Genomic DNA, 25,133 nt, shown 5'->3' with positions numbered 1-25,133 from the left:
GGAAATTTTGTCAAGCAACTTCCTCATTATTTTAGAAAGTGTGGGACCTAGTGAGTCGATAGTCCAGGCTCACTTCAAGGCATTGTAAGGCTCCGTGTGCTCAGAGATGTGCACTCTGGCCCTTGCCAGATTCGTGTTGTTGTTCACCTGCTCAGTTATATCTGACTCTTTGCGACCCCCTGGCCTGCAGCATGCCAGGCTTCCCTGTCCTTCACTGTCTCCGGAGTTTTGTTCAAACTCGTGTCCACTGAGTCGATGATGCCATCCAACCATTTTATCCTCTGTCACCCACTTCTCCTCCTGCCCTCAATCTTGCCCAGTGTTTGGAGTCAGCTGTTTGCATCATGTGGCCAAAGTATTGGAGATTCAGCTTCAGCATCAGTCCTTCCAATGGATATTCAGGGTTAATTTCCTTTAGGATTGAATGGTTTGAATATTGTGTGAGACGGCTGTTGTTCAGTTGGGTCTGCTGGATCAAGCACAGATTACTGCTTTGTGATTTGGCCTGTTTACATTCCTCCTGACACTCCCTTGGTGATTTTATCTGGACATTGCCAAGGATTTTGGTCCTGGAGTTCTTCGGTAACAAAGCTCGTTGCAAGTGGCTCCCTGGACCACAGTGTGCTTCTTTTCAGGCTCTTGTTTCCATTGCTTCTTTATAGAGCAAGGCCTCCCTCTAAGTGCAGGAGTGCGGAGCCTGTTTTGTTCCTCTGTAAGGTCAGCGTGAGGATTGCTAATTTATTATTCTGAAATATGATTGGAGAGTCATTTTGTGGTATGTGGGGTTTGTCAGTGGTGGTCTGGGAGGGCGAGAGTGGCACTGAAGATTAGTGAGTGGGAAAACCTCTTGCTTTTAGAACATTTATAGCCTGTCCTCGGAGGGGTTTTGAGTAAAAAAAAAAAAAAAAACAACACTAGCCGAATGTGGTTTGCAAGGATTTGCCTTGCATTTGTCAAGAGTAAGGTAACATTTCCTTCATCTCTAATTTATTAACATATGACTCTTTGGAGACCCATTCCTATGAAGTTTTATTTTAACATGATCACTTATGGCCAAAAAAACTGGGACGTGCAACAGTCTTAACACGAGCCTGTTGGCACTGGTTTTGTCTCTTTCTTCAACAGATGTTTGCCAAAGAGTTGCATTAAATGCGTTTAATTCTGCTGTCTCAGCCTAACAAATCTTTATCATGAAGATTACTTTAATTGGTGTCAGTTACAAGCAGAAAAAGCACCCATTACGCTTTTGTTTTCTAGCACTTGGGGAAATTTTCCATCCTAAGTAGAATATTGAAATGGGGGATGGAGTAAAGGTTTTGAAAACTGAGCTAATCATTTTATTTTCCGTTTTTACGTATTCCTAATTTATTTGACGTTAAAGCTAATATTAATCAGAATTCCTCAAGAATCAAACAAGAAAGAGGTGACAGAACAGTTTTGGGGTGACAGTTGGTACCTTCTGTTCCTTTTTTTAAAGGAAATTTCTAAATTTCTAGGAAGTACCTCAGATTTTGAGTAAGAAACCCCAAAGTCTAATGAAACCACTCTCAAACAAAAGGCCTGGAGACAATTTTATATAGCCATTTTAAAATGTGATTAATAAGGAGATGGTAATGCAAGGGAACATGGAGAAAGTCACTACTCTTGTGAGGTTTTGTTCTAGTAGAGAAAGATGGAAGCAGGGTGGTACACAGCAAGTCATGTGATAAATGTTGTGGAGAACAACATAGTAAAGCAGGGCAGGGGGATAAGGAAGTGTGGGGTGAGGGGGTCATGTGGGCAGTTTTACAATGTGGGCAGAGAAAGTCTCACTAAGAAGGTAGCATTTGAGCAAAGACAGAGCTGAGGGAGGGTGAATGTGGATCTGAGGGAAGAACATTCCAGGCTGAAAGACAGCCAGTGCAAAGGTTGGGGATTAGGGCGAGGTCTGCCATGTGCAGAACAGCAAGGGAGCCAGGATGGACTGACATGAATGTGGGACTGTAGAAGGAAGTGAAGCTAGATCACAGAGGGGCTAATAGGCCTCTCTGTGGCTTTCAGGGCTTCCCAGGTGGCACAGTGGTAAAGAGTCCGCCTGTCGATGCAGAAGACTCAGGAGATGCAGTTTTGATCCCTGGGTCAGGAAGACCCCCTGGAGAAGGACATGGCAACCCACTCCAGTATTTTTGCCTGGAAAATCCCACAGACAGAGGAGCCTGGAGAGCTACAGTCCATGAGGTCACAAAGAGTCAGGCATGACTTAGCAACTGAACACCGCCCACACATATGGCTTTTACTCTCTGCCTTCTACTATTGGAATGTTTGATCAGAGAAGTGACATGACTTATCTTCTCGTATAAAAAGATCATCCTGCTTGTTATGTTGATAACAGACTGTTTGCGGGGTGCGGAGGTGGAATGCAGAAGCATGGTAAAGAATAGATTCTGGATATATATATTGAAGACCCAGCACATAGGATTTGCTAACAGATAAAGTATAAGTTGTGAAAAAGAGCAGTCAAGGATGCTCCAGGGTTTCCACCTAAGCTCCTGTGAAGATGGAAAAGCCATGTGCTGAGATGGATAAGAAGACCAAAGGTGCAGATCTAGTGAGAGTAAAAGCAAGAGTTCAGTTTTAGACATTTTAACCTGGGCTGGAGATACAGCTGTGGGAGATACCTGCACTCTTCAGGCCAGAGTCAGAACTGAGGCAAGTGGTTGGGGGAGCTGGCCCGTCTTATGTGCCCTCAGGGAAGGGACAGCCTCAGACCTAGGAGAGCTAGTCATTGCCAGAAGGAGGTCAGAAGCCCCAAGGTGAATTCCAACCCTAACTTGACCTGGGCTGAGATCCACTGCTGGCCTGGATCGCTCAGGAGCAAAGAAGACCTCCTGGAATGACCAGCCATGCCCATACCTGGGAGAAAAGGACTCAGATGGAAACTCCTCATTGAAGAGCTGACAAGATGGATTGGGAGCAGAGGGGGGTCATTGTAGGTATCTGCTGGGGTCAGAGGGACCTGGTTCTTGCCCGTTGAGGACAGTCAGGTGCCTGTGAATGACTAGCACCTAACCGTTGTCCTGTTCTTAGAGAAATTGCTGGTGGTTATAATGGGATGTAGAGTCCACCACACAGGTCCCTGACTTTTCTAGTAGAAAGGGCAGAAGGATTCTCGAGTGATTCTTCTTTACCAAGTAACATGAAGCTACTAGTTAACTATCGCTGTATGACAAATTGCCCCCAAACTTAATGGCTTCACAAAACAATATTTATCTCACAGTTTTCTGAGGGTCAGAAATTTGGGATTGTCTCGCTGGGTAGTTCTGGCTTAAGATTTCTTGCAAGGTTGTAATCCAGATATTGACTGGAGTTGGAGAATTCACTTCCAAGGTGGTTCACTCACATTGCTGGCAAGTTGGTGCTGGCTGTTAGCAGGAGGCCTGGGTTCCTCCCCTTACAGGCCTCTCTTGGGGCTGCCTGAGTGTCTTCATAGGTTGGTATGACCATCACTTCCACCAGAGCAAGTGAACCAAGAAAGTGAGGTGGAAGCTGTGATGCTTTTTGTGACTTAATCTCAGAATTCCTCCACCATTCTCTATTGGTTATGTGCTGCTGTTCAGATTCAGTTTTAAGAGAGAGTACACAAGGGCCTGACCACCAACAGGCAGGGATCCATGGGGCCCACCAGCCAGCAATTACCCTCCTTAAAAATAGGATGAGGTTTCTATCTTCTCAATCCTTTGTGTCTGCTCAAAGCACCACTTGCAGTTCTAGGAGCTCAGGAACCCCATGTTATCTGGGTCCCCCATCACAGCTGGGCTAATCCACATATTTTGCTGGGCTCCCCCACATGATGGGGATGTTTCTTTAGCCATCTCTAGCTCAAGAGGATCGCTTGAGAGACAGTAGGCAAATGCAAGTGCCGACACAGGAATCTCGTCCTTTGCCATGTTGGTATTTGCCATTTTCCCCCAAAATTTTTAGGTGCCCTCTCAGCTCCCCTCCCTGCCACATTCATGATGTGTCGTGTTCCTGCTGCCCTGTCCCTGATCTGTGCAGAGATGTACTGCCTTTAGAAGCCCTTATTACATGATATTCTAGGATTGAGTTTGTAATACAAATTCTTCCAGGGAGCATTTGACCATTTAAAACCCACTGGTATTTCTGCCTTTAGCACATTTATTTAACCTGTAGTTCTTGAATGTGTGCATTTAATTTCCAGCCATTTCTCACATGAGCAAATTGCCTAAATACACTTGTGAGAAACCCTTTTATGGTAAATGTTATTAAACTGAAAACAAGGGTATAATAAAATAGCAATTTAAGGGTAATTTACTAACAACTGGAGCCCTTAAACATTGACATACCATTGTGTAGTAATAATACCAGACTTGGTATTTAAACACATTCTTTGTCACTCCAAGAATCACTGGGACAGTTTCCTAATCCTCATGGTCTTTAATTATAGCTCTTTCAGGATTTTTTTTTTTTTTTTTACTACTCATATGTCACCAGTTTATACATTATAAATCATTAGCTTTTGCTCACCTAAGACATCCAGCAAACTCTTATCTCTGCTCCTTATCCAGAGGAATAATAGAGGAAATATTTAGAGGAAGTAATAGAGGAGAGTTGAGAAGAGACTGAACCTTGTTCTTGGACTTCTGTTTTCTAGACTGTCTGACTGACTAGGGTGATATTGGCGTGAATAATAATAGAAACTGCATCATGGAAGTGATTGACTGAACGTTTTGAAGATTCCTGGGTCTTCTCAATAAGGAGAATCCCTTGAATACACATCTCAGTAAAGGCCCCTTCTCCCTGGAAAGTGGTGTGTATGCTACAAAGAAAGCCAGTGGGCAACCGGGCAGGACCTGCCATTCCTGTCCCAAGTCCCTGCATGCCTGCTTGGCTTCTATTTGAGGGTGGAGATTCTCTCTCTTCTTAGCCCCTGGGAATACTCCCCTGAGAGGTTGATTCAGTACTACCTAGAAAGCAGGGAACTAGACCCTGCACCATGAGGAGGGACCTCATGTTCTCAGAGGGAGAAGATGTACTCACCGTCCATATAATCAGCACAGGAAGGGCTCCACAGGAAGATACATCATAATCAGAAACCTCTTATTAAGTGGCCCTAAAAACCATCATCATCACAGAATCTAGAAATCCCTCATCTGTATGGTCAGCTCATCCTCTCCCTGAAGGTACCTGGAGTGCTATCACAGCCAAGAAGCTGTTTGGTGAGCAGATAACCAGGATGAGGGACAGTAAGTGAGGGGAGCATTTAGTGGCAACCAGTGAGCTTCATGAGTCTAGCTCAGAATGAGGATGACTTTACTCAGAGGACAGAACTACTCAAAGCCAAAGGGCTAAGACTTCCATTTTCCTAGAGGGGCACTTGGATAGGTGTATTGGTTATCTTTACCCCAAATTAGAAGCTTAATATTAATACAACCATAAATGTGTTATCACACACAGTTTGTCTGGATCAGGAATATGACTCAGGGTCTTTCAAGATGTTCTGTGGTATATAATCACCTGAAGGCTTCACTGGGGCCAGGAATTCAGTTTCCAAGTTGGTCCTGCTGTTGGTAGCAGGACTTAGTTCCTTACCATCAGACCTCCCTCCCTACTGAGTTGCTTGAGTATCCTCCCAACATGGCCGCTGGCTCCCCGCAGAATGAGTAACCCAAGAGAGAGCAAGGGAAAAGCTGCAATGCTGCTTATAACCCAGTTCGTCAAGTCACACCCTATTGCTTCCGCTATTAACACATTCCATTTGATAGAAGTGATTCATTAACTGCAGCCTGCATCTAGAAGGAGTTGATTGGCTCCACCTTTTGGAGAGGACTGTCAAAGACATAGTGGATGTATTTTAAAACCACAAAAAGTACACTGTCCTCTGTAACTTCTTTTTTTCTACTCTTCCATAGCTGACCCAACTCTTCTGCTGATCCATGTATTCTTTTAATATTTCTGCATTATTATATTTGTAAATATAATTCAAGCATAAACAATTTGTATGTAATTACATGCTATATAATTATATTTTAATGTGTTATATAATTACATATGTATTATATATGCAGTATATAATTATATATATAGTATATAATTAGTTATGTATTGTAAATATTAATGTATTTAGCTTACAGCCAAGCTCCTCTAGCACAACAGTCATTATGTATCTTTATGCTAATTTGCATACCTCATTCTGCCTCCTCACTAACTGGGGAACCGGAGGCAGGTTACTTGACCTCCCTGTGCCTCTGTGTCCCCATCCATAAAGTAAGACTGTAATAGGACCTGTCTCATAAGCTTCATCTGAGGATTGAATGAGGAATTGCATGCACAGAGCTTAGAAGAGTGCCTAGCACACAGCAAACATTGAGTACTGTTAGCTGTCAGCATGGCGGCTGGAGCAGTGGCAGAAACAGTTTGATCCAGTTGGCCGTCAGAAGGCCATCGTATTTCCATGTTCCCAGAGGCAGTAAATAAAAGTCATAGTTGTCTTCTTGGCCACACCATAGCCCCACAGCATCCAAGCAGCCCTGTCCCAAAGGTAGAGAAAGGAGCATTTCAGGCCTGGAAGGGACCAGGGTCAGCAGCTCTTGGTTTTCTTTTCCTTTTTGCTGTGCTTATTCCTTCCCTGGATCCCAGGCTAATCCCTGGCAGAGCGGGCTTACATGGAGATCAGATGTTCAGTTTGTACTCTGAGTCCTATTTCCATTTTGTTTTTGTTTCTGATTTTTTTAGGCTGACCTTTTGTGGAAGGGTGGACTACCCAAACAGGGGAGTGACCTCACAAAAAGCTAGGGAGTCCCTTAGCCTCATGGATTTGTATTAAAGCTTGTTCCCAAATTTCATTTTTAAACATCCATTTTCCAGGGTATGCACTGGCTACATGTGATCAACGTTGGCATCAGGCATAGATTCACCTTCTTCTCAGGCCCTTTTGCTTGCCAGTGACTCTTTAGTTCCTTGGGCTTAATGAATAGACTTTATCTTCATCCTAAGCATATCCATAATGTAAAACATGCCAGGTGTTTGCTGGAAATGTATCGATGAGAAAATTAGAATTGGTGATTTCTTCATCTCCTAAAGCAACTTTAAAAGAAAGTCTATATACTTACTGGAATGCACAAGGCTTGTCTTGTGTCAGGTGGCAATTTGCTAAATATAGAGTCAGGAACCTTGGAGGGACCTGCTGAGGTCATCTGTGCCCTCCCACCCCCTTCCCCATCTGAATGTCTCTAGCCCTATGCTAGCCAGTTCAGTAGCCACCAGCCACACATGGCCTCTGGGCATTCAGCTGTGGCTAACCCAAGCCGAGATGTGCTGTCAGTGGCAGAGTGCACCTTGGATTAAAAAACAAATTAGTTGATGTACAATATTGTGTAAGTTATAGGTGTACAATAGAGTGGTTCACAATTCTTAAAGTTCAGACTCCACTTACAGTTATTATAAAATATTGGCTATATTCCCTGTGTTGTACAAGATATTCTTGTAGCTTATTTTACACATAATAGTTTGTGTGTAATAGTTTAATCTCCTACCCCTGTACTCCCCCTTCCCCTTCCTTCTCCCCATTGGTAACCACAAGTTTGTTCTCCATATCTGAGTCTGCTTCCTTTTTCTAATATTCACTAGTTTGTCCTGTTAAAGATTCCACATATAAGAAATAGCACACAGTATTCGTCTTTCTCTGTCTGACTTATTTCACTTAGATAATACCCTCCAAGTCCACCCATGTTCATTCTTTTTTATGGCTGAGTAGTATTCCATTGTGTATACACCACATCCTTACCATTTATCTGTTGATGAATAGTTAGATTGCTTGCACACCTTGAAAACTGTAAATAATGCTTCTGTGCACATTGTGCATGTATCTTTTCCAATTAGTGTTTTGGTTTTTTTTTTTTCCAAATATATACCCAAGAGTAGAATTTCTGGATCATATAGTAGTTCTATTTTTAGTTTTTTGAGAAAGCTCCATGCTGTTTTTCACAGTGACTGCACCAGTATATATTCCCACCAACAGTGTACAAGGATTCCCTTTTCTCCACACCCTCACCAACTTTTGTTATTTGTAGTCTTTTTGATGATAGCCATTCTGACAGGTAATATCTCATAGTGGTTTTTTTTTACATTTCCCCAGTGATTAGTGGTATTGAGCATCTTTTCTTGTGCTTGTTGATATTTGTATTTCTTCTATGGGACAATGCCTATTCAGTTCTTCTGTCCATTTTTTAACTTCTTTTGATGTTGAGATGCATGAACTGTGTATATACATATATATATGTTGGAAATTAACCCCTTATTGGTCACATCATTTGCAGATATTTTCTCCCATTCAGTAGGTTGTCTTTTCATTTTGTCAGTGGTTTCCTTTGCTCTGCAAAAGTTTAATTAGGTCCTGTGTATTTTATTTTCACTTTTATTTCCTCTGCTATAGGATGGATCCAGAAAAAATAGTGCTGTGATTTATGTCAAAGAGTGTTCTGCCTAGGTTTTCTTCTAAAGAGTTTAATCATTTCCGGTCTTACATTTTTGGTTTTTAATCCATTTGGGGTTTATTTTTGTGTATGATGTTAAAGAATGTTCTGATTTCATTTTTTTACATGTAGCTGTCCAGTTTTTCCAATACCACTTATTAAAGAGAGTGTCTTTTCTCCATTGTATATTATTGCTTGCTTTGTTGTAAATTAATTGACCATATGTGCATGGGTTTATTTCTGGACTCTATCCTGTTCCATTGATCTGTGTGTCTATTTTTGTGCTGGTACCATACTTTTTTGATTACTATATCTTTGTAGTATAGTCTGAAGCTAGGGTGGAGAAGGGCATTGCAACCCCCTTCAGTATTCTTGCCTGGAGAATCCCATGGACAGAGAAGCCAGCTAGGCTACAAGTCCATAAGGTTGCACAGAGTTGAACACGACTAAAGTGACTTAGCACGTCTGCCCACCCTGAAGTCAGGAAGTGTGATTCCTCTGACTCTGTTCTTTCTCAAGATTGTTTTGTCTACTCAGGGTCTTTTGTGTTCCCATACAAATTTTAAAATTATTTGTTCTAGTTCTGTGAAGATGTCATTGGTATTTTGATAAAGATTGCACTGAATCTGTAGATTGCCTTTGGTAATATGAAATGTACCCAGGATTTTGAACACTTAGTACAAAGAAAAGAATGCAAAATGTTTCATCAATAATTTTATATTGATTGCAAGTTAAAATAATAATATTGTGATATATATAACTGTATAAAGGTTAAATAAAATATATCGTTAAAATTAATTTCACCTCCTCTTTTTACTATTCTTTTAATGCTGTTGTTGTTGTTATTTAGTTGCTAAGTCATGTCTGATTCTTTTGTGACCCCACAGACTATAGCCTCCCAGGCTCCTCTGTCCATGGGATTTCCCAGGCAAGGATACTGGAGTGAGTTGCCATTTCCTTCTCCAGGGGACCTTCCTGCCCCAGAGATCAAACCTGCGTCTTCTGCACTGGCAGGAGGATTCTTTACCATTGAGCCACCAGGAAAGTCCCCTTTTAATACTAGAAAAATTTTCAATTACACATGTGGCTTGCATTATATTTTTATCTGACTGCTTAGCTGGATCATCTATCTCGATTCTTCAAGCCCCCAAGATGGAAGTTGTAGAACCTTCCTTGGTGACTCTTCTGAGTCTTTTGTCATGCTGGCACTTCACTTATTCTCCACATCCAATCTTTTTCTCTCATGCTTGTTTGAAGACTTCTGTTTCAAGTAGTTGACTGTCTATCTCCTTATGAAATCCCTACTTGAAAAAAGTAAAGCATCTCTTCATATTCAGTTATAAGCCCTTTGACCTTTTCACTTTCTACCTCTGCCAACTCTGATAATTTTTTAAAATTTTATTTTATTGAAGGGTAGTTGATTTACAATGTGTTAATTTCTACTGTACAACAAGGTGGTTCAGATTTACCTACATGTACATTCTTTTTTCATATTCTTTTCCATATGGGTTATCACAGGATATTGAGTATAGCGCTATCCAGTAGGATCTTGTTGTTTATCCATTCCATATATAAAAGTTGTATCTGCTAATCCCAAACCCTCAATCCACCCTTCTCGTCCTCACCCTTGGCAACGTGAAGTCTGTTCTCCGAGTCTGTCTCTGGTTTGTCTGTAAGTTCACTGTGTCATGTTTTAGGTTCCGTGTATAAGTGATATCATGGGCTTTGTCTTTCACTTAGTATCGCCATCTCTAAGTCTATCTGTGTTACTGCAAATGGCGTTATTTCATTCTTTTTTATGGCTGAGTAGTATTCCATTGTATATATGCACCACATCTTTATCCATTCATCATTCGATGGACATTAGGGTTGTCTCCATGTCTTGGCCCTTGTGAATAGTGCTGCTCTGCATAGGGGTACATGTAATTTTTTTTAAAATTATAGTTTTGTACAAACATATATCCCAGGAGTAGGATTGCTCAGTCATATGGCAACTCTATTTTCAGTTTTTTGAGAAATCCCCATACTCTTTTCCAGAGAGGCTGCTCCAACTTACATTCCCATCGATAGTATAGGAAAGGTTCCCTTTTCTCCATACCTTCTCCAGCATTTGTTGTTTGTAGACTTTTTTAATGATGGCAGTTCTCCTGGGGGAGGTGGTACCTCATTGTAGTTTTGATTTGCATTTCTCTCATAATTAGTGATGTTGAGCATCTTTTCACGTGCCCATTGTTCTGCTGTGTGTCTTCTTTGAAGAAATGTCTATTTATGTCTTCTGGCCATTTTTAATTGGGTTGTTTGTATTTTTGTTGTTGAGTTGTATGAGCTGCTTGCGTATTTTGGAAATTAATCCCTTGTCAGTCACATCATTTGCAAATACTTCTCCCAGTCCGTTGGCTGTCTTTTTGTTTTGTTTATGGTTTTCTTTGCTGTACAAAAGCTTGTAAGTTTGATTAGGTCCCATTTGTCTATTTTTGCTTTTATTCTATTGCCTTGGGGGACTAACCTAATAAAACACTGGATGATTTACGTCAGAGAATGTTTAGCCTGTATACTCTTCTAGGAGTTTTATGTTATCATGCCTTATGTTTAAGTCTTTAAGCCATTTTGAGTTTATTTTTGTGTGTGGTAAGAGGGCATGTTCTAACTTCATTGATTTACAGGCAGCTGTCCAACTTTCCCAACACCACTTGCTGAAGAGACTGTCTTTTCTCCATTGTATATTCTTGCCTCCTTCGTTGAAGATTAATTGACCATAGGTGTGTGGGTTTCTTCCTGAGGTCTCTATTCTGTTCCATTGATCCATATGTCTGTTTTTGTGCCAGTACCATGCTGTCTTGATTACTGTAGCTTTATATCAACTCTAATAATGGTTAATGGCCTTTCTTGGATCATCTCTGGCCTCTATTATTTTTAAAACTTGGTATCGGATACCACCCAACATGACTCTAACGTGGGCCTGACTAAGGCAGAGACAAATAGAAGGAATTATTTCTATCATCAAGTACTTGACTGGTCTTTTTGTTACATTACCTCATTTAGTCCTGTAACACAAGGAGGGGCAGGTGCTGTTGGTAGCACTCTTGACTGATGAGGGAGCTGAGGCTCAGAGAGGTTGAGGAACTTACCAAAGTTCCATTGCCGATTAAGTGGCAGAGCTGGGATTTGTGTGCCTGACTCTGAAGCCCACATTCTTTTATGACATACCATGCCTTCCTCCCTTGATATTGTTCTTTGAATATACTCCTTCCTCTTGAGAGGCCTTATCATACGCAGCTGGTGCATTTGTAGCTCATGATCAACACTGACTCTTGAGCTTGGTCTGATGTGTTTGTGCCTCACTAGAATTATGAAGCCCTTCTGCTAAATTCCAGAAATGCCTTTTCAACCTTGCAGATACTTTGTGAAAGCTTTATCCCTTATACAGTCATCAGTGGGCCAGAGTTCAGGTCTTTAGGTATTAGGAATGACTTTTCTGGCAGGGAGCTTTCTTTCCTATCATCCCAGGTCCCATGGATAGCTATCAGTCTGCAGAACAAACTACTTCTTAAAGGCCAGTTAAGGCAAAGTGTACTGTTAACCCATGTTTGTGTGTGTGTATGTGTTCACTTGTGTCTGACTCTTTGCAACCCCATGGACTATAGCCCGCCAGGCTTCTCTGTCCATGGGATTTTTTCCAGGCAAGAATCCTGGAGTGGTTTGCCATTTCCTTCCCCAGGGGATCTTCCTGACCCAGGGATCTAACCCATGTCTCTTGCGTCTCCTGCATTGGCTGGCGGATTCTTACCACTGGTACCACCTGGGAAGCCCCTGTTTAGTTACTCCATGTTACTAACTAACATTACCATTAGGTAATCCATGTTTACCCAAAGGCAAGAAGTTTATGTTTTGAGTAGTCGGGAATAAGAGGAATTCCTTGTAAGAGTGTTGAAAACATTCTCATGGATGAACCTTGAAGAGATTATGCTAAGTGCAATATTCTTATCATAAACAGGCAAATACTGTTGGGTTGGTCAAAAAGTTCATTTGGGTTTTTCCATAAGATCTTAAGAAATATTTGAATGAACTTTTTGGCCAACCCAATTTACAATTCCACTTATATGAGATAAGTAGAGTAGTCAAATATATAGAGACAGAAAGTAGAATAATGGTCATCAGGGGTTGTGGGTATGGAGAATGAGAAGTTAGTGGTTCATGGATATGGAGTTTCAGTTTGGAAAGATAAAAAAGATCTGGAGATGGAGAGTGGTGATGGCTGTACCATAATGTAAATGTACTTAATGCCACAAAATTGTACACTTAAAATGGTTAAAGTGGTAAATATTAAGTATATTTAAAAAGTATATTTTACCATAATAAAAATAACCAAACAGACGTTCTATACTTAAAGAAAAATAGCTTGCTTAGCATGTGTGATCAGAGATGCCGCTGGACCCATCTTGGGTCCATTGTTGATTCTAGCTTTGAGATCACAGTCGATTTCTGAGTCAGCTTCTCATGAGGAAGGTGCAGGCTTCACCCAGATGAGGGGCATCTTTTTTTCCTGATAGATTTCTCCATCTAGGAGATTTTACCCATTTCACACAAATGCACTTGCCAGGGCTCCATCCACTTTCCAGGGATGTCTAGGGAAGGGAAAGCAGCCTTGCCTTTGAGGACGCTACAATATGGATCCTTAATTCTACTCATTTTTCCATGGAGATTTTCTTATTCCTTATTCCCCTATCTGAGGGTATGCCTAGACTATCCTAAGAAATAAAATAGCTGTAAATTGTATTCATTTGTACCAAAATGGTCATAGCCTCTTTGGAGACCTGCATTAGAGTTAGATTGAGCACCCAAACATTTCAGAGTGTTAGTGTTTCACTGAAGTCAGTACCCCCTGACAACCTCAGGTCAAATCTCCACTCGAGGCAGAGGCTGCTTTGAGAAAATTTAGCTAGGGTGCCTAGACTGAGACTCCAGGCCCCAGGAATTCTCTTTATACAGTGTGCTGCTTGGTGCCATAGTGTGGTGCTTGGTGCCATGGTGGTGTATTTGCTTATTTGCCCTGCCTGTTTTCCTTTTCAGGAATCATTAACCAATGGCAACAGGAATCCAAGGATAAAGTGATTTCCCTCCTGTTAACTCACCTGCCTTTGCTGAAGCCAGGAAACCTCGACGCAAAAGTAGAGTATATGAAACTGCTGCCCAAAATTCTGGCACACTCCATTGAACACAACCAGCACATCGAGGAGAGCAGGCAGCTGCTGTCCTATGCTTTGATCCATCCGGCCACTTCATTGGAAGACCGCAGTGCTTTGGCCATGTGGCTGAACCACTTGGAGGACCGTACGTCGACCAGCTTTGGCGGCCAGAACCGAGGCCGCTCGGACTCTGTGGATTATGGGCAGACGCACTACTATCACCAAAGACAGAACTCCGATGACAAGCTTAATGGGTGGCAGAACTCTCGGGATTCTGGGATTTGCATCAACGCCTCCAACTGGCAGGACAAAAGTCTGGGGTGTGAGAACGGCCACGTGCCCCTCTACTCATCTTCATCCGTCCCCACCACAATCAATACGATTGGAACCAGCACAAGTACAAGTAAGTCCCCCAGAAGCCCTTTAGTGCAGTCTGGTTTGGTGACTTGCTGTGTGTGGCATGTCCCGCTGGGAATGTCTGCTCTGGGCACCCCGTAACCCTGGGAGAGAAGGGCTGATTGGAATTGGCTGCGGGAAAGGGCTCTTTGGACCCCGTGTTTGTTGTTCTTTCAACTCCTGAAAGAGAAAAATCCTGGGCAGGTAAAAATGATTGATGGTTTAAATTTGGGTTACAAATAGATTAAAAAAAAGAAAAAATTAAATATGAGATTAAGTGGTGAAAGAAGGAAACTTCCGCTTTCCGCAAACAGAAATGCCTTCACCCAGCACCTTTTACCTGGGGTTTTTGGATTTGCCAAGACATTGAGTTCCCGTGTGATGCTCTATACCTGATTCTAACCCATGTTTAACCAGACAGCCTCATGGGCTTTGTGCATTTTCTTTTCTTTTTCCACTTCTTTTTTTTTTTCCTTTCTTTCTCTTTTTTTCCCCCCTTCCTTTCTTTCTCTTTCTTTTTTTTTCTTTTTTAAATTTCACCCTGGAATGTTCCCTCCCTTGCATCTCCTTGTCTTAATCCCCGGTTGTCAGGGTCACTTTTCCTCCTGACCAGGGGGAGCAGGTTTGCTAACTGAGAATGCTGCTCTGTCTGTGGCCTGGTGTGAATGCTGTGGCCTTCTCTCGCTCAGTCTAACCCCTTAGGAGAGGTGGGGCAGGAACGGCTTTGCCAGAGGGGAGAGCAGAGGGCAGCCCTCTGCTCTTTGGACACAAAAGCAAAGTACTCTGCCCACAGATGGGGCCAGGCCTGGGTCTGGTGGCTCTCTGTGGCTCCCCACTTAGGCTGAGCAAAGTGGAATACATGCTGCTGGTGCCTCTGTATGTGCGTGGGAGAGTGGCCCACCATTGAAGAGAATCCTTGATGCTCGTTTGCATGTGTCTCTGAAGACAGTGTCAGGCCCGAGATAACTTTCTTGGGGAAAAGCTTTCGCAGTTAGACTGTGTGTGCCTGTCAACAGGCAGGAACTCCCAATGAAAAGATCTGAGAGTATGAAGAATTGGCAGTGACAGCTTCTTGGCCTCTGCCTCCACATGGATCTTGGGGCTAATGGGCCTTTTTAAATGGCTTTCTTAAATACGTAAGTGTGTGGAATTTTCACTACATTGATTGAAACAGTACTTCAGTGAAATAATCAAAGAAATACTTCAGCTACTGCTTTGATAATGCCACAATACAAGGTTTTAAAATTCTTTTCTCCGTTTTCACATTTAGATATTGATAACTTGCATATTTGGGGAATTAGGTGATTATTGCATCATTAATTTATTGTGTAAGAGGTTCTGTGACAGTTTTTTTTTTTCACAAACTAGTAATCCAGGAAACAGTTTCACTAACCTCTGTGTGATGGAAAGTGATGGCTTGAACTATTCAAACAGACACATGCAGGCTGAGACTACAAAGCTTCTTGGCCCGAGTTTTCTGGGTTAATGACAGAATCTACTAATTGTTTCAAAATTCTTTGATAGTTAGGAGAGATGCAAGCTCTGGGCTGCCTGCCCTCTCAAAACTTGGTCTTTTGTATTTTAAGGGGTTGAGTTTTATGTCATCCATCTTGAAATTAGTCTGGGGTCATCACATTTCCATCTCTGCTGATGTAACACATTTTTGTCAGGTCTTGATAAGATTAGTACATTTGAGATGGTTATCAGATTGTCACTTTTATATTTCACTGTGGCTACCAAGCCCAGCAGATGGGAAGGAAGTGCTTAGATGCTTGTCATTGTCTCCTAGGCCTTTGAGTCTAGTATAGTACTTGAGCTGAAAAAGGAGGTTTAAGAAGATTACATATTAGAAAAAGATTACATATTACAAAAGGAATTAGAGCCCTTTTTCAGAGCATCAGTAAAGAAGATAAGAGCTCAGATCTTTCCTCCAGGAAGTTTCATTCAAACACTTGGGTCATATCAACACTTGTATTTTAAGAACATCTCTTTAACAAAACCTTAATGTCATTGCTTTACTCCTCTGCTTTGTCGATAGTAGCTAAATTGTGCTTATCCAAACTGCAGTCCTTTGGGTCATTCATTCACTCAATGCTTCTATCAAATATCTCCTGAGCACCTGGGAGGCAGCTTGACAAAGTAAACAGAAAAAAGACTTTGGTGTCACTGCTTCCTGGGTCCATCCAAACCTCAGACCTGCAATTAGCTACCTACAATTCGGCCAAGTTATTTCACCTCTCTGAGCAAGGTCACCACTTGCAAAGTGGAAACATTCATGATATCTACCTGTGAGGGTTGTGGTGAGGGTAAATAAGATAATGTATGTGAATGCCTGGCCAGGGCTGGCAACAGTAAGCACTCAGTAAGTGTCTGCTAAATGAATGAGAGGGACTGGGTAAGACAATGAATAGCAAAGCACTAGCATTAACTGCCCTCCCCAGACTCTTGTGCTCGTTTGCATTGTACTTTTCCTGAGCCCAGGCCATGCAGAGTGGTCTAGGGGGCCTTGAATATGCTATGACCATTTCACTGCAATAGAAAATGGTTTGGCCTTAAGGGTTCAGATCACAAGATAGAAAAGTGCCAGCTTGTTTGGGAAAAAGCAAACAAGGTTGTTGGCTAAAAATGAGTGAGTGAGGTAGACAACCATGGTAGGGACAGATCGTGCTGGATATTGTGGGTTGTTGCAAGGACTTTGACTTTTGCTCTAAGCAACCCCCTCGGAAGGTTTTTGGCAAAAGAGCGATGTGGTCTGGCTCGTGTTTTAAGGGGGATTGTTTTGGCTGCTGTGTTAAGAATAGATTATACCAGGGCAAGGACAGAAACATAAAGACTAGTTAAGAGACTATTGCAGTAATCCAGGCAAGCTGTTGATTACTTGGACCAGGATGGCCACAGTAGGAGGGGGAGAGAAGTGGTAAAGTCTAGATGTATTTTCAAAGTACAGCCAATAGGATTTCCTGACAGAATAAATGAGTTGTCAGGGGGAAGAATTCAAGAAGGACTCCAGGGTTTTTTGCTTACAAAAATGTTGGAAGTTCAGTGTCCTATATGGTGACTTTATACATCTGTTAGACCATCAGAGATGTCCAGTAAGCAGGTGGACATATGAGCATGCAGTTTGGGAGAGAAGACTGACCTAAGATAGACCTTTGGGAGTTACCAGCACATGGGTGGTATTTAAAATTATGAAACTATGAGATAAGATCACCATGGTAGAGATGCAGATAGAGAAGACTGAGGACTGAGCCTGAGCACATCATCATGAAGGCTGGGGAAAAGGGGAAGAAGCAGCAAATCAAGGAGAAACCATTGAAGTTGGAGAAAAGTCAAGTGTGTGTGTGTGGCAAGGCAATGAAGAAAAGGTTTCAAGTAGGAAAAAGTGGTCAACTGACTCACATGCTACTGATAGGTCCAATAAGATGAGAACCAAGAAGTGATCATTGGATTTATTAAGAGAGAGATCTTAGGAGACGGGACCCTTCATTGATCTCTTGGGGTAGTCCTTGCTGCTAAAAGAAACAAACCCACAAAAAAGTTTGTTTTTGACTAATGTAAAGTCCAGAACAGGTGTCCCTGATTGACATGTGATATTCTTCTAAGCAGTTATTCATTAACCCAGGCTCTCTCTGTCACATGTCTCTGCCATCTTCACCACATGTAGCCCAACATGACCAGGCTTGTCAAACCACAGGAAGGAGAAAGAGATGGGGGAGGTCTTCTTGGGAAGATTTCATGGACAGATAAGCTTCACTCACGTCCCATTGGCTAGAACTCTGTCACATGGCCACTTTTAATAGCAAGGGAATGTGGTAGATGTAGTCTCACTATGTGCCCAGGAAGAAGAGGAAACGGAGGCAGAGGGGACACAGGCAGAAAGTACCTTGCCAACTACCACTGAATAAAATAACTACCACTGGAGAAAAAAGAGAGATCTTAGAGATCAATTGGAAGTGCTTCACACATGATAGGCCTTTAAGGGATGAATACAGTTGAGTTAGTGATTCCAGTGAGATAAGAGGCAAGAAACTAGCTTATAAGCTTGATTTTGAATGTCTATTGACTTTGAGAAGGTGCTTGCACATTGAGATGAAGAAAATGATGCATTAAAAAATAAAATCATGCAGGTTGTTGAAGGAAGGGATTAAGATGAGGCTAAGGTTAGGAGGCAAAAACTATGCCCAAATTTAATAAGAATCAACCTATTTTTATCCATTTAGACAGAGGAGAGAGTGCCTTTTAGTGACTGCAGAAGTTAAAGGAGATCTCACAGGATGTTTGAGCGGGGCCTTTTCCTCCATGAGATAGGAGAGGAATGGGTTGGGACCGTTTAGAGTCTGAGGCACCATCTTGGATAGCATCAAGGTGTTTCAGACGAGAGGGAAGAATCTGCTTTCAGTACCTAGCTCTCTTTTTAAGTCTACTCAGGGGTCTGATGACTGAGAGCAAGAATATGCAGGTTCTTCATCATGAGTCTGTGGGACCAAGGTATTGGCTGTCACGAATTATACACAAGTCTTAGTCAGCTTTGTTTTGGCCATCACAAGCAACTCCACATGCAGTGTGCCCAGAGCCTGGCTTAGCACTTCTAGGTTTTCTTTCTGTCTCAAGTCTTCTATAGAAAAAGTTAATCTTTGAGGAAAAGAACCATCCAGGTTTTCTTAAGAGCCCACACAGTTCTGCTGTGTAGAGGTCAGAACCACCTCCATTGCCCCAGACTGACTTTCTAACCATTTTCTACTCTTCGCTGGTGGACTTTGACCTGGGAGAAAAACTATGCTGCAGTTACAAATGAAAGGAGCCTGTTTTCATTCAAACTGTTGATAATACTTGATTTTTCTTAGCATGCTTTACATTTGGGTTTGAAAACATGCCAACCTTTGCTAGCCTCATCTGAGGTAAAAACTCAGAAACTTTGGGTTGCAAAAATTATTCCGGAATGCTCCATCTGAGCTGTCTACTTCATCTAGAGTCTCATGGTACAGCTTGAGACTATAGATGAAGAATACAAGAAAGTATTCTTGGAATCTCAGTATTTCTTTTATTAACCTCAGTTGACTTTTATGCTAGTAAAAGCTATATATTAAAAAATTTGGTACCATGGGTTACAAAAAGTAAATTAACACTAATCACTGCATAGTGTTTACTACATGCTGGGTACTCTTCAAAACCCTTTACATAAATATTAACTCATTGAACTTTTGTAGCTCCATGATGTGGCTAATATTGTTATCCCCATTTGACAGATGAGGAAACTAAGGCACAGAGAGGCTGAGTAACTTGACCAATGTCACAGACCATCGAAGTCATATGCCCCAAGTATGCTCACTTTGCGCTAACCCATGTAGCAAGCATTCTGTGCTCCAGTTGTTGGTTGACATCTTTGCCTCCCCTTCCTGATTATGAACCCCTTGGAAACAGGGGTTTTTGTCCTCTTTATCCCTCTTTCCTCACACCTAGAACACCCTCAAAAAGTCACAGAAATATTGGAGATGGCAAATTCCTGGCATGTATTCAGCTGCCATTCTCTCTTGGTAGAGCATCTCTTAGATAATGGTTGTGTCCTGCTAAGCCCAGATGTGGCCTCCACATCCTCCTCAACATGCCCCTCAAGGCAGCCACTATAATTCAATAGGAGCTGAAGCCTGTCTGCCTGCCCTGCCAGAAACATTTGCTCAGCAGTAGGGACTTAATAAATTCCTGGGCTCACTACACGGATGTTCATGAAATTATCAAATTTCCAAAATATAGGAGAAAGTATTCTTGGAAATTCACTAAATATTTGGTGATAATATTGATCGTTTAGCATTCTGTCATCATCCTCACAGTGACATTTATCATTACTCTTCCTTTCTTTGTGACATGTTACCAACTTGATCTCAGTACTAATAGACCTTTAGTAACATATTGTGATCTTGATTATGGAGGTGGGCATATGAATTTATACAGGTAATAAGATGCACAAATTCATACCAAAGAAAATAGTGTGTACAAAATCTGCTGAGATCTGAGTAAGGTCTGTAGTCTCATTAACAGTATTATGTTTGTGTCAGTTTCCTAGTTTCGTTAACACACTATAGTTGTGTCACCTTGGACGATGCTGGGGGAATGAGTACAGGGGACCTCTCCCTGTAGTATTTTTGCAGTTTCTTATAGATCTGTAATTATTTCAAAATTGAAAGTTAGAAACTAAAAACTACTGGGGCATACTGGATATTTCTTGGGCTTTGATCCTGTTTCTCGACCTTCTTGTGGGGTCTAGGGTCCATCCCTGAATGAAAAGGTGGCTCTTGGGCCTCAGAGAGCCAATACCTAAAACAAAACTACTTCATCAGGCAAGGTGAAAAGTAGAGGTGATGTAGATCTAAGGAAAATTGGCTCCTTTGGGAACCCTGAATCTGCAACTGAAAAAAAAAAAAAATCTTCCAATTCCACCAGCCCCTTAGGCAGCCCAGGCCAGCTGTTTCAAAAATACTCATTTGGCTCAAGTCCTTCCTTGTCTCTCTGCTCTTCTCATTTTCTTACAAGGCCACCATCTACTTCAAGCTCATTCCAACTAGCCTGTAAAAAACCATCAGGACACATATTCAAAGGGAGGAGGGAGACCACTCAGCTTTCGGAAGGTCTAATAAGAAGAGGTCTTGGCAAGTGGCCTCCTGGAAACTGAAAAGAGGGGCAAGGCTTGGAGATCTCACTTCTGTCTTGCTGGCTGTAGGTCATCTCCATCCTAAGCCTTCAGAGCCACTGGTGTTACTGGAGTTCCTTTTTAAATTTTCATGGAATTATTTTGTCTTTTTAACAACAGATTTTTCTTTCTCAGTGGAAAATTTCTTCCTCCCCAAAATGTAGCCAACCTGGCATGCAACTGAAAAATTCCATTATTTCCTTAACCCCTCATTTGCTCTTCAAAGAGGTAACTGTAGTTGCTTTGCTTCCTTTGAGAAGCATTTATAACAGCTGGCATGATATATTTTTAGCTTCAGCTTCCTTCCCTTTGGGGGAACCTTTTTTTAAATATGGCCCTGGCCTTCCTGATACTACATTGTGAAGATGGCTCAGTGATATCTCAGAGGACCCAATATTGCCACTGCCTGATCCTTTGCCCGTTTCCAAGAATCCAAAGGTTTTACAGGACCTTGCTTTTCCTCACCATGCCTAGTGTTTGTTTCCTGGGACTTAGGAAAGAAAAAAAATCAGAAAAAACACTGTAGTAAGCAAGAAGCCTGCTTGTTGTATTGTGCATCAGAGATCCCACAGCTTGGGAAAAGTCAGAGACCTCCTTGGTACACGTGCCTTGGGTCATGAGGATGTGCCATCCAGCCCCTGTTCGCGAGGGTTTTTTTAGACTCTAATGACAGTGAGAGTTATTAAACACTAGATGAGCTACAGAGGAAGGCAGTAGTGTTTCTAATTCCCCACCATACTTCAAAAATAGGATGGATTCTGGCTGGAATAAATGACTTAAACTGGACTAGCCTGGAAGAGGGGAGGAAGGAGATGAACAAGCTGGCTTCTTTTAGACTCTTTTTTTTTGAGCCCTATAGTCTTGGGATTTCTATTATTTCACAAGATTTATAGTTATAAGCTCTACAGTTAGAGTTTAGAGTTAGAGTTACAGGCTTAATCCATGAATAATGGGACAAAAAAAATCTTTTAATCTTTTTTTTTGTTTTCTTTTCTCACCTTTAAGATTTCTGGGGATAAACTTAGGTTACACTGAGGAAAGATATATCATGAATGTAGCTTCTCTTTTTAAAAATTATATTTATTTTTAATTAATTGATGATTGCTTTACATTTTGATAAGTTGTGCTGTGTGCTTCGTCGCTTCAGTCGTGTCTCACTCTTTGCGACCCTATGGACTGTAGCCCTCCAGGCTCCTCTGTCCATGGGATTCTTCAGCAAGAATAATAAAGTGGGCCCAACCCAGGATCTAACTCACCTCTCGTATGTCTCCTGCATGGGAGGTGTGTTCTTTACCACCAGCACCACCTGGGAAGCCCCTTTGATATTATTAATATTAAGCAAATGAGACTCTTGAATTCCACGGTGACAGAGGAGGATACATTTCAGTAGAAGCAATTACTATTAATTTGGGGTATGTGTTTAAACACTGTCGGTATCATTCCTGCCATCCCCCTACCTACACCCTGGTCCTCTACATTCTTTTAGGTAAAATACAGTCTCGGGAAATCTCTGGTGTAAGTCAAGTAAGAGAAGGGTATCGAGATGGGGAAGGGGACTTCCAAAATCTGGGAAATGCTATAAAGAATTTTTGTGTATTGGAAAAAGGCTAAAACTCCCACATGCCCTGAGGTAGTCATTCTTTGCCAAAATTCTGGACCATTCCCATAGACAAATTCCATGGCTACAATTAAATGTTAGAGTCAGTGAGAGAACAAGGTTTGCTTTAGAAATTGATTTCACAGCCAACCTTCCTGAGATGCATCCTTTTGGAAGGGCCCAGCTAAACCTATATGGAACTGAAAAAGCTATAATAGATTATTTTATACTTTAGCCTTCTCCTTTGCACAGTAAGACATTACAATGCAAAGAGAATTATAAGGCTGTAAGTGGCATTGTAGATATTCAAGTTTAGAGTATAAATGATGAGGCAGCCTTGATCAAAATCAAGAATATGGCTTTGAAGTCAGATGACTTGGTTTTAAATTCCAGCTGCACCAATAAGTAGGTATGTGAACATGGACAAATTACTTGGCCTCTAAACCTCCTTTCCTCATCTATAAAATGGGAATACATTTCAGTAGGCAAATAGGTGGGGAAACAAAGGAAACAGTGACAGACTTTATTTTCTTGGGCTCCAAAATCACTGCATATGGTGACTGCAGCCATGAGATTAAAAGACACTTGCTCCTTGGAAGAAAAGCTATGACCAACCTAGACAGCATAATAAAAAGCAGAGACATTACCTTGCTGACAAAGGTCTGTCTTGCCAAAGCTATGGTTTTTCTAGTAGTCATGTATGGATGTGAGACTTGGACTATAAGGAAAGCTGAGCACTGAAGAATTGATGCTTTTGAACTGTGATATTGGAGAAGACTCTTGAGAGTCCCTTAAACTGCAAGGAGATCCAACCAGTCTGTCCTAAAGGAAATCAGTCCTGAATATTCATTGGAAGGACTGATGCTGAAGCTGAAGCTCCAATACTTTGGCCACCTGATGAAAAGAACTGACTCACTGGAAAAGACCCTGATGCTGGGAAAGAGTGAAGGCAGGAGGAGAAGGGGATGACAGAGGATGAGATGCTTGGATGGCATCACTGACTCGATGGACATGAGTTTGAGCAAGCTCCAGAAGTTGGTGATGGACAGGGAAGCCTGGTGTGCTGCAGTCCATGGGGTCACAAAGAGTCAGACACAACTGAGCAACTGAACTGAACTGAGGTGACCTCTTAATTGGCTTGATCAGGGTAGATAGTTAATGTGTTAATCGTAATAGCCATTTAAAGCAGGGGATCATAGAAAAGGCTTAAGAGTTTAAACATATTATTTTAACTTAATGTGTAAATACATTCTCGTGCCGTCTTTTGTATAGTGAGACGGTCCTTTCTTTGAGAACAGCATTCCTGACTGAGGCTGCTCTTCTGTGCATAAATCACACCCTTGATGCATTATTGTCTGTGATTTCCTTAAAATGGAACTGGAATTTGACGACATTTCCAGAAACAGACCATAGGATCTTTCTAGATTCTGGCTTTCCTCCTTTTATAACTTAGCTTGTAGTTTTCTCACTAACACTGAATTCAACAATAGATTTTTAAAAGTAAAACAATGAGTTTTTCTAAGGCTTGTAACAAAGTTTTTGAGCAGTTAGCTTTTTTGGTAATTCATATATCATCATTTCTGTTATACTTTTTTAAAGTGATACATTCACAATAGCAAGTACAACTAGGATAAATAGATTTTGGGAAAAAACTCAACTGTCTCTTGGTACACGTGCAGGTGAGCTGATGGGAGCAGAAGTACACAAGCAAATTCTAGTCATTGAAGAGCCATGGGCATACATGAGTAGTTGGAAGGGAAGGGAGAGTACTGAGTGGTCCAGCAAATTGGGCAAGTGAAGATGAGATGAGAGCTTCTTAGGGTTGTGAGGATTAAATGAAAAATGTATATAAAGCACTTGCCAATAGGAGATGCTCAACAAATAATAGACCTCATTATCTGGGTGGATCACAATAAACTGTGGAAAATTCTGAAAGAGATGGGAATACCAGACCACCTGATCTGCCTCTTGAGAAATTTGTATGCAGGTCAGGAAGCAACAGTTAGAACTGGACATGGAACAACAGACTGGTCCCAAATAGGAAAAGGAGTTCGTCAAGGCTGTATATTGTCACCCTGTTTATTTAACTTATATGCAGAGTACATCATGAGAAACGCTGGACTGGAAGAAGCACAAGCTGGAATCAAGATTGCCGGGAGAAATATCAATAACCTCAGATATGCAGATGACATCACCCTTATGGCAGAAAGTGAAGAGGAACTCAAAAGCCTCTTGATGAAAGTGAAAGTGGAGAGTGAAAAAGTTGGCTTAAAGCTCAACATTCAGAAAACGAAGATCATGGCATCTGGTCCCACCACTTCATGGGAAATAGATGGGGAAACAGTGGAAACAGTGGCAGACTTTATTTTTCTGGGCTCCAAAATCACTACAGATGGTGACTGCAGCCATGAAATTAAAAGACGCTTCCTCCTTGGAAGGAAAGTTATGACCAGCCTAGATAGCATATTCAAAAGCAGAGACGTTACTTTGCCAACAAAGGTCCGTCTAGTCAAGGCTATGGTTTTTCCTGTGGTCATGTATGGATGTGAGAGTTGGACTGTGAAGAAGGCTGAGCGCCGAAGAATTGATGCTTTTGAACTGTGGTGTTGGAGACGACTCTTGAGAGTCCCTTGGACTGCAAGGAGATCCAGCCAGTCCATTCTGAAGGAGATCAGCCCTGGGATTTCTTTGGAAGGAATGATGCTAAAGCTGAAACTCCAGCACTTTGGCCACCTCATGCGAAGAGTTGACTCATTGGAAAAGACTCTGATGCTGGGAGGGATTGGGGGCAGGAGGAG

General features: G+C 41.7%; 1 protein-coding gene across 1 annotated transcript in view; it reads left to right on the top strand.

Moving 5' to 3' along the window:
• The window catches only part of SAMD4A (sterile alpha motif domain containing 4A), a 164,052-nt gene that overhangs the window by 59,945 nt on the left and 78,974 nt on the right, over nt 1-25,133 (top strand). The window contains exon 3 of the mRNA XM_010847773.1: nt 13,542-14,060. Within this exon, the coding sequence (XP_010846075.1) occupies nt 13,542-14,060 (519 nt within the window). The remainder of the gene's footprint in view (nt 1-13,541; nt 14,061-25,133) is intronic.

This window comes from Bison bison, unplaced genomic scaffold (genome assembly GCF_000754665.1).
Source record: "Bison bison bison isolate TAMUID 2011002044 unplaced genomic scaffold, Bison_UMD1.0 scf7180017864254, whole genome shotgun sequence".
Taxonomy (NCBI): Eukaryota; Metazoa; Chordata; class Mammalia; order Artiodactyla; family Bovidae; genus Bison; species Bison bison.
Note: the sequence above shows the minus strand (reverse complement) of the source record. Positions and strands in the feature narration are given on the sequence as shown.